General features: G+C 46.1%; 2 protein-coding genes across 2 annotated transcripts in view; both read left to right on the top strand.

Annotated features, from left to right (window-relative positions):
• The window catches only part of LOC135873059 (alpha-2-macroglobulin-like), a 1316454-nt gene that overhangs the window by 1044183 nt on the left and 254624 nt on the right, over nt 1-17647 (top strand). The gene's annotated exons all lie outside the window — the stretch shown is intronic.
• Nucleotides 1-17647, top strand: part of LOC135890768 (deleted in malignant brain tumors 1 protein-like) — a 145645-nt gene that overhangs the window by 85970 nt on the left and 42028 nt on the right. Inside the window, exons 18-25 of the mRNA XM_065418193.1 lie at nt 4817-5134; nt 9367-9681; nt 10113-10424; nt 12020-12082; nt 12169-12483; nt 12908-12943; nt 13317-13454; nt 16431-16526. Coding sequence (XP_065274265.1) covers nt 4817-5134; nt 9367-9681; nt 10113-10424; nt 12020-12082; nt 12169-12483; nt 12908-12943; nt 13317-13454; nt 16431-16526 — 1593 coding nt within the window. The remainder of the gene's footprint in view (nt 1-4816; nt 5135-9366; nt 9682-10112; nt 10425-12019; nt 12083-12168; nt 12484-12907; nt 12944-13316; nt 13455-16430; nt 16527-17647) is intronic.

Genomic DNA, 17647 nt, shown 5'->3' with positions numbered 1-17647 from the left:
GGGAGGGGGAGCTAGATCCTAAAGCACGTATAATAATAATAAATGTATTAAAGATAAAATTAAAGTAAATATTATCACAAAAAGAATAGTGATGACCTGGGAATGCCCTGGATTCTCCGGTAAAAACATCAGCAACTCTGTCCTTCCACAGGGCAGTGTAGCAGGGGCAGCACTTTGTCCTTCGGGTTTCATAAATGTCATAAATTCACTCTCCTCATCCTTCTCCAAATCACTGCTATAGCAATTAGAGGGGGAGCTACTAGCAATTCCCAGTATGGAGGTTGCTTCACACTTTCTATTATAAAATACTCTCAACACCTTCTTGAGAAGATTTTATGCCGTCATTGTTTGCAGCAGGCTTTTGTAATTTGGGAAGGAGTAATGCTGGGGTCAGAGAGATGCCTGCCCCAGTGCAGGGAAATCCCTTCCAGGTTTGGCTGAATTATAAACTGCTGAAAATAAACATTTCTCTTCTCTCACTTGAGTCCCTGAGGATATTTTTGGTAGCATGCCACAGAGAAAGTAGCACTTTATCTCACTTTGGTGTTTTCTAACTTTTTTCACACCTTTCCCGTTGAAAAAAAAATCAAAAAGATTTCCCTCCTGCTTTCTTATACTTTTTAATTTTTTTCTAACTTTTTACAGTGGAAGAAAAGATGAAAAAATAGAAAGGGGGAGAACTTGTAAACCCAAATATGAAAAGGAAGATTGAATTTTTCATTTTCAAAAAGTTAAAATGAATCAACATTTTAGTTAGAATCTAAACAAAAATTCTCATTCCATTTCCACATCCCAGACTCTTGGATATGTTCAAAAGTTGAAATACTGCATTGTCATACTTAACAGGAAAAATGTTGGGTTGTTGACTAGCTCCAATATTTACCTTACATAAAAACATTACAAAATTAAACAGTGTTATTAGTCAAAACGAAATGCACAAGAATTAGGAAATATCAGAGTTAAGGTTACCCATGCAATGTTAATTCAGCCTGCCCCCCCCCCCTTGTGCATATCCATTATGACACAGTCTAATTGCATGCACACATCCTATTATTCCCCTCCATCCCACCAGCTCCTGCCTCCTTCAGTGCACTGGGGGGGGTGGTGATCAGGGGCTGAAGGAGCTGTAGAATATTTCTTTTTATCCTCATCATTCAACCTGTGACCCAGGGCCTTACTCACTATACGTACACTGCACTGAATACAGAATGATTAATTTCTTCATGATGCTCGTCAGCGTAGTGTCAGAGTGCACCGCAAGCATTAATGAATTTGTCTTCATAACACCCTGGGAGATAGCAGACTCTTATGATGCCCCTTTCAAAAGTGACTTAGGCATATAGAAGCCAAGGAATAACATTTTCAAAAGTGCCTAAGTGACTTAGGGACTTAAATCCCATTTTCTCCAGTAACGTAGGAGCCCAAGAACCATGCAGACTTCTCCCTCTTGCTGCCTAAGTCAATTCTGAAAATGGCATTTAGGCTCCTACATCATTTAGCTGCTTTTGAACATTTTACATACAATGATTAAAGCCAAACTTCCAAACTCGATACTTATTTGGAGGGATTAGGCACCAACCTGAGACCCTTGCGGCCTGCTTCTTCAGAGTACTCACCATTTCTGTAAAGTGTTATGTGTTCAAAGTACTGTCCAGACATTAATAAACCCTCATCAAACGCCAGGGAAGCAGGTGGGTAAGTATTATTATTAGCTCCATTTTACAGCTGGTGAAACTGAGAGAGAAAAGCAAAGTGACTTGCCCAAGGCCACCCAGTGAGTCAGCAGCAGAGATAGGATAAAACAAAGTTTTGACTCACAGCCCTGTGCTCGTTCCACCCGCCCACACTGCCTGACTGCAGAAGAAGTGATCAGCCACATCTTGTCTTGACCCTAGCGGCAGTTGTGAGTGCTCAGTACTTCTGCTAATCAGACCCCATTAAAATCGCCTTAAGAGACCTGCTCAGCATCACCTGTGAAGTCTGCGGCAGAGGCAGGAACAGAACTGAGCTCTACTGAATGACGGTCACTGCCCTTAACAAGATCATCCTAGTTCTTCCTGCGCTCCCCTGCTCATTCTCTACAGGCCTTCCAGTTTCTAAAGTGAATGAGGCAGGGGTCATACAGGCAACAGCCTGACACTGCACAACCCCAATTTATCCATCCTGGGCACTGAAAGCTGACAGGGCCCTGCAGGAAAAATATTTCACTAGAAAACTTAATTTTAATGGCCAGCCAATGGTTCCCTTGTGGCTAAATGGAGCCTGTATTCTGGGTCTATAGATCCGCAGACTTTTAAGACCCAAAGAGGCCATTGTGATCATCTGCTTCTCCCCTCACCAAAGGGATCCCTCCTGCTTAATGAAGTTGCAGCTCCCCTCTCTGCCCCCTCTTCTCATCCATGTACAGTCTCCATAGGGCATCTTGACTGGCTGGAACTGGGATCCTTACAGAGACACCTACTGCAGAAGCCCTTGATTTCAACCTTCTTCCTAATAGTGGACATGTAGATTCCAGGACTGACTCCCACAGAGACCAGTCACTGGTGCCATTACACACCATGACTAAACCTATAGGGCCCTGCCCAGCACTCTCAACAGACGTCTACTCTCCTCTTTACAGCTGATACCTTTGTACCTTGGGGGCAATTCACCTCACAGTTCTCCTGCTTTTCACAGAGGCTGCTACCTGCATTCCTAACTGAATTCCCTGCAGCCCTGCCCTGCCTCTCCTAACTAGCTACCCAGCCCATACCCTGGTTCATACCCTGGGAACTCCTCAGCACATGAAGATGCTGATTTCTCCCTACAGTTGCTGGAAGGAGAATCCCTTCGAAGGAAAAACACCTGGTCCCTTCCGTACGAGCTCCATCTGCCATGATCCCATCTGGCCTTCCTGAGGGGTTGTGGTACCCAGTTATATCCATGAGCCTCCTCGGAAAGCCCCAAATCTACTCTCTACCCTCACACCACACTAGTGGCAAAGCTAGGACAGGAAACCTGGGTGGGCCCCGGCTTTCGGGGGGTGGGCAATGACGGGAGGGGCAGAGGGAGGGGTGCAGCAGGGATCAAGTGCCCTGGGAGGGGGCAGAAGGGAGTGGGGGATTGCGTCCCTCCACCCTTTCCAGCCAGCCCTTACCACTCAGCAGGCATCCAAAGCTGAGGCTGCCCGGGGCACACAGGCTGCGGGGCGTGCTTAGGGTAACCAGATAGCAAATGTGAAAAATTGGACAGGTGGTGGGAGGTAATAGGCACCTATATAAGAAAAATACCCAAATATCAGGACTGTCCCTATAAAATCAGGACATCTGGTCACCCTAGGTGCACCCTTTGGGTAAAGGGGGGTCCCGCTGGGGCTCGAGCTCCACACACCCTTCCCAACCCTGGCTCAGTGTCCGTCAGCCCAGCCACGTCCCTTTCCTGTCGGCACCGGGAGCTGATGCTCTGGTTTCCGGCTCCAGCACGAGCCCCACCCAGACCTGCCCCAACAAGGCACACTCCCCACGGGGCTAGCACTGCGGTCAGAAACCAGGGAAACAGCGCACGGCGCCAGCAGGAGAGAGACATGGCCAGGCTGACAGACACTGAGCCAGGGTCGGGAGTCCCAGCCTGTGGATTCTGAGGGCTCCGGCCCTGATTTGGGAGGGGCTTGGATGCTAACTGGATGGGCCACGGCCCACCTGTGGCTACACCCCTGCACTACGCTAGCTGCACGCAGCCATTCTCCTGCTCCAGTGTTAGGGCGAACTCCTGGCTCCGTTGAAGTCAATGGAGGTTTTAGCATTGGCTTCAGTGGGGCCAGGATTTCACTCTTAGCCTTGAAATGTTATTTGGCTACCAAGATCCTTGAGCTGTTTGGATCCAGTGCACACACACTGCACCCATCAGGTTGCCATACTAGTACATACTGTACCTGACACAGCCAGTGGGTGTGCCCTGCACTGACTCTGCTGTTGTCTTTTAACACTGTCAGTCTCTCCTGGCTGCACCTGTGTCTGAACTTGGTGAGTAATTCCTAACTTACCACCTTGCTGTACGACTCACTGACTCTGTGACACACACAAACACTGAGATTCACATCCCAAGGATATCACAATATTCACCAACAGAGCACGTCCCCTTCCCCGCCCCACATACAACCTGCTTAGTGTGGTGTGAATTGATCAGCTGGAATCTCACGTTGGATTCAGAGATGACACCACGCTTCAGGGGAGAGCTCCAGTCAGAACCACCAGTGCCAGGAACTATCTAACACTAGGAGCTCCTGCACTGGACCCAGGTGAACCAAGAAAGTTGCCACCTACTGAGCAAAGATCAGAGGGAACTAAGGGAATTTACCAACAATAACCTGTTCCTGACCACCATGAACCCTGCTCTTCCATTGCCCAAACTCCCTTAAGGCAAACTTGCCTAAATCATGCACGACCCACCTGCTAAGTGCTTGTGCAGGCACCATTCACTGGCTTCCAGGCATTTAAACCTGGATAAAGTAACTACAAACCTCAGCAGCCATTACACCACCACACACAGACACTATTTTCCCAATCAGTAACCTGCAGGAATTCCTTCGCTCACTCATTTACAGGGTCTCCTGTCAAGCTCAGAGTTTTACAATCCTTATAGCACCTTCTACTTATAGAGTGAAAAGAATAAGTGTCTTCTCACAGAGGTTGTTCCCTTTAACACTGTGGCACACTCTGACCAGTGGCTTATGCCTTCTTATTGAGAAACAGTCCATAATTTCATGTGCACTCTGTATTATTTCTAGTGTATAACAGGGAGTGTTATTCAGTGTGTTTCCCATCTCTCCTGAGCCCAGGTGGTTCTGAATCACTCAGACTGCTGAATGGAGAGAGTCGGTGTGATGGGAGAGTTGAGATTTCCCTCCGTGGTGTGTGGAGCAGAGTGCTGGATGACCAGTGGGACATGGACGATGCCAGTGTGGTGTGCAGGGAGCTCCAGTGCGGAGTCGCTGAGAAAGCTTATAACCCCCCTAAGTCTGAGCGAGGAACGGGCCCTGTGGGGCTGAGAAGTGTCCAGTGTGCAGGAAACGAGACTAATCTGACGCTCTGCATCATCTCCACATCTGAGGCAGAGCAGGCAGGAATTGCTGAGGATGTCGGCGTCGTTTGCTCAGGTGACGTACTATGAAATCTTGCAAACATCCTGTCCTTGTTCAATGGGACCTGTCCTAGGGCCTGTAAACATCTCACCTTGTGCTGTGATCTCATCAGACCTTGAAAATATGTGGATCTGAGGATCAAACTCTGTTGTAAAAATATAGTATTATGTGCAGAGAAAAGCACAGCCACAGGATAGGTTAATGCACTGCAGCAACCTCGCTGTCTGTCTGTCTGTCTGTCTGTCTTGTGTTTTTAATCAAAACTTTTCAGATGTAAAATAGTTTCCTTGTCATGGAAATTTTCACAAACTTTTTTTTATTTTCATTGAACATTGTCAGGGTTACAGAGTTAGTTGCACCTTTCTCCCCTTTCTGGTGTCTCTATGTGCACCCACGTGAGGCCTGGCCCACTTGCCCTGCCCTGTCTTGGGGTGGAATCTCAAGATTCTTCCTCCGCTAGGCCTGGCCTGGTTACACTACCCTGTGCAAACCAACCGCTCAGCACCCTGCAGGTCCGACTGGGTTTCAGGCACCAGCATTTCTTCCCCGGGGAACTTGTGTCCCGCGATAGTGACCTACAGCGTACTCAGAACAAAGCACTTTATTCAGCAGCTGGAACAACGTATTAGAGCAAAAGGAGTTTAAAAAAACAAACACCCCATACTTGTGTTGCAGCTCATCTAATCTATGCTTCACTGCAAATTAAGTGAGCTGGGCTTCCCTGGGGAGTAACAGGGAAAGAACAGAATGAGCCTGTGTTCTTGTAAGAACCAAGGTGCTCATGAGACCCAGCTGGGCTCAGTTTGTCTGCCCCACTCTGCTCCCCTTTCTCTGTGAAGTTGCTTTTTCTGGAAGTCCCCACCCGCCATGTGTGTGTCTGGGCTCAATTACCATATTTCTCAGTGGTCTGTGTTACAGGGCCAGGTGAAGTCTTCCTGCTGCCTCAGACTAGTTTTCCCAGTTGGCCAGCCAGGCTATCTAGAAGAACATCCCCATGATGATTGCTCCATTGTCCCGCAGTGAGCCCCATCCAGCTTTAATGGCTGGCAGCCACCGGTCTTGTGACCATATCCACCTGTGGGACAGAGCTGCCTGTTCCCTCTGACACTGTGACACAATCTTAAAAGTCAAATTAGTAAGTCACAGTTCAGGGTACACAGCAGTAACCTCTACCCTGCCCCCACATTCTCCACAAACACAATCAGATGGGTTTTTGGTGGGGTTTTTTTTTTTTGAAAGAATAATGGAAAATTCTGACAATGAAAAATATTGATATCTATCCTAACATTTGTTGGGCAGAAGAGATAATTTTCTGAGCATGTCAGTAAATACGTAAATACAGTGGCTTCTTATCTTAAAATCTTCAATAATGGGGCATCCAGAATCAAAAAAGAAAAGAGGGGGAGGCAATGTGGCCTATTTCACAGAGCACTGGAACAGGACTCAGGAGTCTTGGGGTCTCCTCCCAGCTCTGCCACTGGCCTGCTGGTGACCTCCAGCAAGTCAGTCAACTCTCTGTGCCTCAGTTTCCCCATCTGTAAAATGGGGATAATGACACTGACCTCCTTTGTAGATTGCTTTGAGATCTACCAAAGAACTGTGCTATGTCAGAATTAGATTCTATTATTATTAACAGGAAAAGGAAGTCATACATAACCCTATTTCTCTTGGTGATTAAGTAAAACTTTTTGTTATAATGTGTTATTGTTATGTCATAATCTTAATAGTACATCCTTTTGCTTCACTGAAAAGAAAAAGGAATTGAGGATTATACGATAATAGTTTTATTGCTACTGATTGTACATCACTATTGTATCAGATTGCTAAAGACACAAAAACTACCTCTAGAAATTGTTTTAAGAACATGAGAAGCAGGAAACCTGCCATACAGACCATGGGGCCACTAAATAACAAAGGTGACAAAGGTGTTAAAGGAGCACTCAAGGAAGACAAGGCCATTGCAAGAAGCTCAATTAATTCTTTGCATCAATCTTCACTGCGGAAGATGTGGGGGAGATCTCCACATCAGAGCTATCCTTTTTGGGTGACCAATCTGATGTACAGTCCAAATTGATGTGTAATAAGATGATATTTTAGACAAATTGATAAACTAAACAGTAATAAGTCACCAGGACCAGATGGCATTCACCCAAGAGTCCTGAAGGAACTCAAATATGAAACTGCAGAACTACTAACTGTTGTATGTAACCTATCACTGACATCACCTTCTGTATCAGATGACAGGAAGGTAGCTAATGTAGGGCTGATTTTTTAAAAGGGCTCCGGAGCAGATCCTGGCAATTACAGGCCGATGACCCTACCATCAGCACCATGCAAACTGGTAGAAACTACAGTAAAGAACCAAATTATCAGACACAGAGATAAACATGATTTGATGGGGAAGAGTCAACAAAGCTTTTGTAAAGGGAAGTCATGCCTCTCCAGTCTCTGAGGAAGTAAACAAGCATATGGATAAGGGTGATCCAGCTGAAACAGTGTACTTGGGTTTTCAGAAAACCTTTGACAGGTTCTTAGGGAAGTTAAGTAGCCTTGGGATATGAGGGAAGGTCCTCTCATGGATCAGTAACTGGTTGAAATATTGGAAACAAAGGGTAGGAATAAATGGTCACTTTTCACAATGGAGAGACATGAACAGCGGGTCCCCCCAAGGATTTGTACTGGTACCTGTGCTGTTCAACATATTAATAAATGATCTGGAGAAGGGTGTGAACAGTAAAGTGGCAAAGCCTGTAGATGATAGTTCAGTCCAAAGCAGGCTGCAAGGAGTTACAAAGGGATCTCACAATACTGCGTGACTGGCCAACAAAATGGCAGGTGAAGTTCATTGTTGATAAGTGCCAACCAATGCACATTGGGAAAAAATAATCCCAGCGACACATATACGATGATGGCTTCTAAATTAGCCGTTACCACCAAAGAAAGAGATCTTGGCGTCACTGTGGATAATTCTTTGAAAACTGCTGAAAATTGAGAAATGATCAAAAAGGCTAATGGTATATTAGGAACTATTAGGAAAGGAATAGAAAATTAGACAGAAACTATCACAATGCATCTATATAAATCCATGGTCTGCCTATACCTTGAATACTATGTCCAGTTCTTGTTGCCCCATCCACAGAAATGATATAGTGGAACTGGAAAAGGTACTGAGAAGGGCAACAAGGATGTTGAAGGGTACAGAATGGCTTCTGTCCAAGGAGAGACTAAAAAGATTAGGGCAGTTTAGCTTAGAAAAGAGACACATTGGGTGATATGATAGAGGTCTATAAAATAATGAATGGTGTGGAAAAAGTGAGTAGAGAAATGTTATTTACCCATTCACACAGTACAAAACCGAGGAATCACCTGATAACATTAATAGGCAGCAGGTTTAATACAAACAAGAGGAAGAACTTTTTCACACAACGCACAGCTAACTTGTGGAATTCATTGCCATGGGATGTTGTGATGGACAAAAGTATAACTAGGTTCAAAACAGAACTGGATAAGTTCCTGGAGGATAGGTCCATCAATGGCTATTAGCTAAGATGGTCAGGGTACAGCTCTGGTACAGGCCACTTTTGCAGACAGAATTCTGGTCTGACCCAGGCTGGCAGCTCTTATGTTCTTATGGTACTTTTCTGGGGAAGGTAAATAAACAATGGCTTTCTTCAAATAACAGATTTTTTTAATAAACACCTGTATCATGCACTGTACTGTTACTGCACTGAAATCGTTGTTCATGCCCATTCCAGTTGCAGGGTAACTATGGCACAGTAAGGGCCCATTCCTGCTCCCACTAGGATTTTCTCCAAGTCTCTGGAACCTCCCAAGTCTGTAACAATTTAAAAGAAAATTGGAATTTCTGATAAATTTGTTAGTTAATATGATATTTCTTGTGTATCCTTAGAACAGCTGTTTGAAAATGTTCAAGTTTTCCAAGTAGGAGCTGATTCTGCAAAGCTTTAGCTTCACTAGTAGTTCTTACTTTCAAGAGCTGTACCATAAGGATGACTCAGATGACTAAAGGTTCAGGGTTAGGTCCTGTCCCTTTAAATGCTTTTATCAGAAGTTTCTTCACAAAGTCTTCAGCATTTCCTAATTCTATTGACTTCTTCTCTTTATGTTTCTTGTTAAAGACACACATTTTTCAGTATCTCAGCCATTGTAGCATCATCATTGATTTGCATGGAAGCTGTTTAGTTATCATTATATTGCACATTAACAGCTGGGATCTTTCCCTGCAGGGAGCAGGCGGATCAGACTGGTGAATGGGGCAGGTCGCTGTGCCGGGAGAGTGGAGATTTATTACAATGGCAGCTGGGGGACAGTCTGTGATGATTCCTGGGATCTGTCAGACTCCAATGTCGTTTGCAAACAACTTGGATGTGGACATGCCATCAATGCAACTGTCTCTGCTCATGATGGGCAAGGATCCGGGCAGATCTGGCTGGATGATGTGAACTGCACTGGGAACGAATCCAATCTCTGGAACTGTCCTTCCGGGGGATGGGGCCAGCACAACTGCAGACACAAAGAGGATGTGGGAGTTCTCTGCTCAGGTCTGGTCTGGGAATGCTCCCATGAGTCTGATAATCAGGGGACTTAATGAAGTACATGGGTGTCTGAGGAGTGAGCTGAGGATGTCAGAAAGTTTATCTCCTTTTTCCTTTCTCTCTCTCACACTCCCCACTACTGGCAGTGGTCACCATTAAAAAGTCAGCATTGCCAACAGTTAATACCAAGGGGTACTACAAATATCAGATTGATTTCTGAATCTCGGGTACCACTGTTTGCAACTGTTGGTAAATGGTGTCTTTTAAATAATAATTTCATTGCTCATGGGCCTGTCACTGGTCTCTAGAAGAATGTCTCAGATTCTTCAGTAGAAGAATGGGCAGGATTGTTAGCAATCTCTGGGATTTCAACCTTTAACCCCCCGTGTGTTTCAGAATCAGAAACCTTCACACCCAACTTCTGCATTTCCTCCTAGAATTCACGGATCTGAGACTGGTGAGTGGCAGTGACTGTGCTGGGCGACTGGAGGTTTTCTACAGTGGGACTTGGGGCAGTGTTTGCAACAGTCCTATGGATGCCGTCACCAGGGCACTTATATGCAAACACTTGGACTGTGGAGACAGAGGGACACTTTTGAAAGACTTTACACATGGAAGCGGCTCTGGCCCCACCTGTGTGGATGGTGTTCAGTGCGAGAAGCAGCACAGCTCCCTTTGGCAATGCCCGTCAGACCCTTGGAAACAACAATCGTGTAACAGAGTAGAAGAAACCCATATTGCTTGTGAAGGTAAATAGCAAACATATACACACACACACACACACTCAACAGTCAGGTCTAGCTCACTGAAAGATTTTGATATAATTATTATATTTTTTTACTTTTCACTATATCTTTTTATCAAATACATACACATTTATATACATTATAAATAATGTGTATGTATTTGATAAAAAGATCAAGTGAAAAGTAAAAAAATATAACAATTATATCAATCTATATCTATAGCTAAATAACATTCTTAGCAATGGTACGAACTTCTTTTCGGTATCTGAGGTTCTAGAAATAGTAATGTGGCCTGTTAATAACAAACATGGACATCACTATTACAAAGACATACATTTCACCGTAACCACAATTAGGGCCTAATCCAACACCCAGTGAAGTCATGGAATCACAGATTTTAAGGGCTGAAGAGACTGTTAGGATCTTCTAATCTGACCTTCTGCATATCACAGGCCATAAAATATCAGCCAGTAATGCCTACATCAAGCCTGTACATTTTAGTGGAATTAGAGCAGATCTTTTAGAAATACGTCCAGTCTTGATTTAATGACTTCATATCAAGGAGACTCCCCATATCCTTTGGTAAATTGTTTCAATGGTTAATTAGCATGAACAAATTCTAAGCCCTTTGCAATCCCTGTTACTCGGATCAGAAACTTGATCTCTCAAGTCTCATTCACACAGCAGCAGAGCCTTTCAGGAGAGCATTATTACCCTCATTTTACAGACAGGGAATGGAGACACAGAGAGATGAAGTGTCCCAAGGTCACCCATGGTGCCTTAATGAGCATTGGCTCAGGCCTCTGGAAGAGCCAGGAAGTGTTACCCATTAAAGAACATGATTAGTGTGCCTTTCTGGTTAAACATCTTCCAAGGAATAACAATCAGAGGTTTGGGCTGTGAAGGTCATCTATAGATCTGTGTCTCAAGTATTATTTATATTATGGTAACACCTAAAATCCCCAAAGGCCTCATTGCCCCAGGCACTGTCAAAACACAAATCGAGAGAGGCCCTGCCATACAGAGTTTACAGTTGAGATAGACCAGACGAGTGGGAGGGGAAACAGATGACAGAGAGGTGACGGAACTTGCCCAAGTCACACAGCAGATCTGTTGCAGAAACAAAAATAGAACCCCAGCCTTTTAAGTCCTAGTGCAGCACCATAACCACTGGACCACACTGCCTTTCCCTGTGGGGAAGTTCAGACCTGCAGCTCCTATAGAGCCCCCTCTCAATATTACTTTCCCTCTTCTGTTGGGTCCTGCGGTAATGAGGGTGAGTTTCAGCTCAGGTGTCTGTTTCCATTCCAGTCTCTGGGCAGAGGGGTCAGGGGGGTTGTTGCAGGGAGAGCTAGAGGAGAATCAGATACTGTCCTGCCAGTTACATAAAGAGACACACCCACCAGGAGGGAGCTGCTTAAAGACTGCAAAATCCAGTGTAACAGCTGAGTAGCTAACTAATTATTCAATAACACAGATTTTGTCTTTCAGCCAATTTATAAAGCCCTGGTATTAGGAGTGTGAAATACCGATAAACCCTACTCGAACCTGCATCGCACACACTGTCCGATCCACTCACCTCAGCTTTCTCTCCATAGGAACTAAAGGGAAACCACCTCAGACCCTGTTTACCGAATGCCCGAACTCTCCAAGCTGCACAGGTATCTCTGCTTCTCTGGGTCTCCCTCTTGGTCCCTAAGGACTTTTCCAGCTGTCTCAGTAACATGTGAGGTTTCTGCATTTCCAGACAGGGAGAAGTTACGTGTCGTGGGAGGAGAGAACGGATGCTCGGGGAGAGTGGAGGTTTGGTACCGTGGCTCCTGGGGAACAGTTTGTGATGACTCCTGGGACATGGCGGATGCTAACGTTGTGTGTAAACAACTGGGCTGTGGAACTGCTGTATCTGCCCCGGGCGAGGCTGCATTCGGTGAGGGGAATGGTTCCATCTGGGTGGAGAAGGTGAACTGCAGAGGGACAGAGTCATCTCTCTGGGACTGTTGTTCCAAGCCCTGGGGTGAGAGCAACTGTGACCATAAGGAGGATGCTGCTGTGAATTGCTCAGGTGAGTGACAGGAGATGTTTCTGTTACATGCTGTAATTTTCGGGGAGGAGGATGGATGAGCCCACCCACCCCCGCCTTGGTCACAGACCAGGCCCTCCCATCTCCTGTGTGAAAGAGCATCATGGATGCTGTGGGGTGGAACCTTTATTGAGTTAGATTGGGTAAGACATCAGCCGACATAACCCCTGCATCCCTCACAGGCCCCAGTGTGCTGGTTTGTTACTAGAGTCCTCATTGCTGCACAGAGCACAAGGGACTTGGGCCCTAAATCACTAACATACAGGCCCTGTGCTGCTGTGAGGGAGTTTGTGGAGGTAACAGCTGGAGACAACCAGGGACTCTCAGAGGTGAGGTTCCCCCTGGTAACAAACATGTCACTTCCCCCTCGCTCCAGGCTCTAACTCTCCTCCCTTTCCCTTTGCAGGTCTGACACAGACGACAGATTCACCAAATACTCCAGGTAAACCATCCCCCTTCTCCATCAAGGGTTAAATTCCCCTGGGGCTGGGTCACGGAGGAGGAGCTGCAAGCTGCAGCCTGAGGGAAGGAGCTCCTTTCCATGGCCTGTGACATCTAGGGGCGAATGACACCCGGGTGGGAGCTGCAGGCCCTGCTGAGCAGGATGATTCCTGTCTCATGGCTCCAGCTGACAGGGCAGGGCCCATGATTTAAACAGCAGCCTGTGAGCTGCCCCAATGGAGCAGAGACTGTGTCCCAGCCCATTACCCTGCTGGCCTGGGCCGTGCAATGAGTAACTGGGGAGCTCCCTGCTCCCCCCTCCCCGCGACTCTCACAGGATAATCTCTCTTTGTTGCTTGTTCATTTCCATCCAGCTCCCCCGCGTCGCCCTCTGACTGACAGTGGGAGAGTCACGGTGCCCATGGTCGTCTGCATTATCCTGGGGGCGCTGCTCTGCCTGGTCTTAATCATCCTGGGGGCGCAGGTGCGAAGTGCCAGGGCACAGCGCAGAGGTGGGTGCTGATTGCTGTCACTGTGTGAAATGCCTCTGCAATAGAAGGGGACTGCAGGGTGTCAGGGTGAGGGGTGATATTGGGCTGGGTGGGGTGGCCGAGGGTGCCTGTTAACTCCTCTCTCATTTAATATTTCATTAACTGTCTGGCAGTGGAAGAGCCCAGCCATGAAATCTGGAGATGATACTAGCTAGGGAGCATCACAGTTTAAGGGAAACTGCACCTGTATCCCCCCCGCTCCCTCCCCGTGGTGCACTCCAGGAGTGCCAAATCAAACCTCAGGCTCCAGGCATCACCTGTCTCTGGGTAGAACCCCCCAGTCCCATCTCCTGCTGACCAGGGTCTAAAGGCTGCACAGCCCCCTGCCTTCCACTGTGATATCCCCAGAAGCCAGGCTGCTTAAAGGTCATCCCCCATGCTGTGCTTTTTCTCCGCATGCTATGAACAGTGTATTGCCAGCAGTTACAAATTAGCTCCCAACTCTTTCTCACCCGACTGCACCTTATTAGTAGGATAAAAGTTCACAGAGAAAACACACACAAAATACAAAATTCCTCCACACTTACTGAACATACCAGAAATCACCCATCTTCCTCATGGGCAGCCTGGTACAGCAATGTCCCTTCAAATCATTCAGCATCGGCCTTCCCATGTGGAGAAGATCCTGTTCATTTCCTGAATCAAAACGAAGGCCCTGAGTTTGTTTAAACTCAGCCTTTTCTACCAAAAGTCTTTCTTTGTCTCCTGGTCTCTGGTAACCCAGGTTGTACCAGTCCATGCATATCGCTCCAAGGCCTGGTACCTTTCTGGATTGTTTACGATCTCAGTGTTTCTCCTCAATAATCCGCCACTGTTTTTTCTTCCTGGGGGACCTGTGGTAACCCTCATCCATGGCGTAAAACACAATCATACCTAAACCATTCACAGATTTCATACAATGGTTCCCAAAGATACTGCGTGGGGTTGCAATATCTGTCACAGGAGGGGTTCTAAATATCAGTGAAGAGAGACAACATGGAAAGGGGCCTACATAGACTGGAAATGTTGTCAGACAAAAACGGGTACAAAAATAGAGCTGGGAAAATAGTTCTGTAGAGAGAAATCCAGTGGAAAGTAGAATCTTAGGAAGGAGAAATGCTGGAAAGGAGCATTATACTGTATTATACTCATAAGTGGCACTTATAGAGGATTTTACATCTATAAAACACTGTACAAATATTAAAAAGAACAGGAGTACTTGTGGCACCTTAGAGACTAACAAATTTATTAGAGCATAAGCTTTCGTGGGCTACAGCCCATTTCTTCGGATGCATACTCTGCTACTCTGAAACCTGTACAAATATTAGCTACCAGCACCCTGGGAGGCAGATAGAGAACAGGATTGCCATTAACATACACATAACAGTCACAGTTTAGCATTAGGGCAATGTCTATAATGTTAGAGAAGAATGAGCAAGCTGACCCAGAGGCGGATTGAGTAGATGGACTTCTTTATTGTAGTACTTGTTCCCCTCGACCCAATTGTCCAGTAAGCACTGGATTAGTTACAGCACACGCTTTTTATTTAAGTTAGTATGTAAACGCCTACAGCTGCTATAACACCCCAAACCCCTTATTAAGTAATAGAAACACCCATACTATGATTATACCCACCCCGACTGACTGATTACAGCATTACACATATTATACACACATTTTTACCTTGAACACACATTTCTTTGCAGTAATTTGTTGCCACAAGTTCCCTTAATCAGTCGTTCTCAGGGGAGGGAGGGGCCATGACTCAGGGCTCCTCTATGTAGCTGGGAAAGGAAGGGAGGGGGAGATAACACTTCTTTTACACAAAGGGTATTCTTTAGACAACTACATTCCTTATGCAGCTGCAATGCTTATCAATTCTCAGCAAGCAACAGGGAAGGGAAAAGGATGGCAACTTATTTATCAAACGGAGAAACACTGCTTGCCTGTGCCCTTATCCCCTAATGCCATGTCAGCACACCAGCAGCTTCCCAGGTCTGTACTTAACCCTAACATATCCCAACATATAATCAGACCTCATGCTTCAGGGCTTCAGATAGTCATCTTCAGGGGTCAGGAAGGCGTTGGGCCCTCTCTCTCCTCTTGCATATTTGTGGGGGACAGGTTGCCCTCCTCTGTAGCATCTGAGATTGGTCACAGCTATAGAAGGGAGGCTGGATGAGCTGGAACAGACTCTGAGATGGTACAGAGAAGAATCTTTCTTAGACACCTAGCTGAGATTTGGGTCATCAGATTTGGGTCAGGAAAGAATTTTTTCCAGGTCAGATTGGCAAAAAAGGAACCTTGGGGGATTTTCATCTTCCTCTGAAGAATGGAGCAGGAATCGCTTTCCAGGATCATCTGGCATCTCTCACCTAATCAATTCCCTTCCATTGCATGTTCACCGGGCATTAGTGGTATCTCAGTCCCTCCTGTGCTCTGCCTGTGGCACACAACAGTTTGTTCTCCTGAGGACTGAAATGCTTTAGTCTAACTAAGACTTTGGGCTCAAACATGGGTGTATCTGGGTGAAATATATACAGGAGTTCAGACTAGATGTTCTAATGGTCCCTTCTGGTCTTAAACTGTACAGAAAAAAAGTGTTATCACCATTTTGCAGATAGGTGTAAACACCAGAGTGGGGGAAGAATTATTTATGATGCTCCAAAGGGCAATAACCAGGAATAATGGGATGAGATTAAAGAGGAAACATTTTGGCTGAATGTGAAGAAACTTCCTGACAGTGAATTAGCTTTTGGAGCCAGTATCAAAGAGATTTGTGGAAAGGGATGTTGTCCCCATCACCTGGCACATTTAAATCAAGCCTGGACAGAGCAGTAGGAATGTGCTGTAGGGACCGGTCCTGCACTGGGCCCAGGGGGAGGGGCTGGATGATCCCCTAGGGTTTCCCATCTCTGGTTTCTATGACCCTGTGCAAACCCTGCCCTTTGTTTTCAGGTTCCAGAAGACCCTTGGATCCCTTCTCTGAGGCCGTGTACGAGGAGATTGACTATAATCTGATGAGAGAGAAGCAGGAGATGTTCAGTCGCTCAGGTCTGTGTGTTTCAATCTTAACAGGGAGCAAATATGAAAGTCACTTTCCATTCAGAGGCCCTGACCCAGAGCTAAATCACTGGAGCTTCAGCCCCGTGTGAGCTTGTGATTGGGGATGGGTGCAAATTTTGGTTAAAACAAATTAGGTGAATGTTATGTATGCAAAGGAGAACATTTTTATGTAGGGGAATTCACTCACTAGCGGTGTTACTGTTAGTGCCAGTCAGTTGTTGTCTAGACGAAAAGGATTTTGCTCGGCGTTCAGTGAAGTTTCCTACTTGCTAGTGGCCAGTTCATCTGTAGATTTGCTTTTCCTGACACACAAAATATAAGATTTCATTGTTGCTGCTGACTGTGAGAGATTACACGTGTTCCTCACCACACAAATACAACCCCTAACTTTTCTGGCCACAAGCATGGCATTCTATTGAAGATTAAACACAAGCAGGGCCGGCTCTAGGTTTTTTGCCGCCCCAAGCAAAAAAAATGTTGGCTGCCCCCCGTCCCAGCCCTGGGCTCCTCACCGCACCCCCCCTGCTGCCCTAGCCCTGGGCTCTCCCCCCCCCCACACACACACACCCTGCAACCTCAGCTCTGGGCTCCCTCATTCCCCCCCACCATTGCCCCACACACACACCTCCTGCCGCCCCAGCCCTGGGCTCTCTCCCCCCACCCCCACCTGCACCCTCCTTCTGCCGCAGCCCTGGGTCACTGGTAACTCACTCCCACGGCAGGTCGTTCAGCATGAATTTTAGATGTGCACAGAACACAGACAGGATTGGTTCCCATATGGTTACAGAACTGCAGTAAAGTGGAACAATTTTCAGCTTGTGTGATTGGAGGATATCTGGATGCATGTTATAAGACTGTCCTACATAAATGAGGAAAACTTGAGGTGCCTTTATTATTCTTTTGTTCCACTCTTTCTTTCTATGGGGAATTTGCCAATGCAATATCACTGTCTCCCTTTTAAACAAACAAACAAACAAACAAACAAACAAACAAACAAACAAACAAACAAAAAAGGCAATGGCTGTTGAAAATAACAATTCCAGTCCTAATAACCACTGGGAAGCATTTCTTGCTCAATTTTATCCTACTTTTTCTACAGCAAGTTACAG

The sequence above is a fragment of the Emys orbicularis genome, chromosome 1 (assembly GCF_028017835.1).
Source record: "Emys orbicularis isolate rEmyOrb1 chromosome 1, rEmyOrb1.hap1, whole genome shotgun sequence".
NCBI lineage: Eukaryota > Metazoa > Chordata > Testudines > Emydidae > Emys > Emys orbicularis.
Note: the sequence above shows the minus strand (reverse complement) of the source record. Positions and strands in the feature narration are given on the sequence as shown.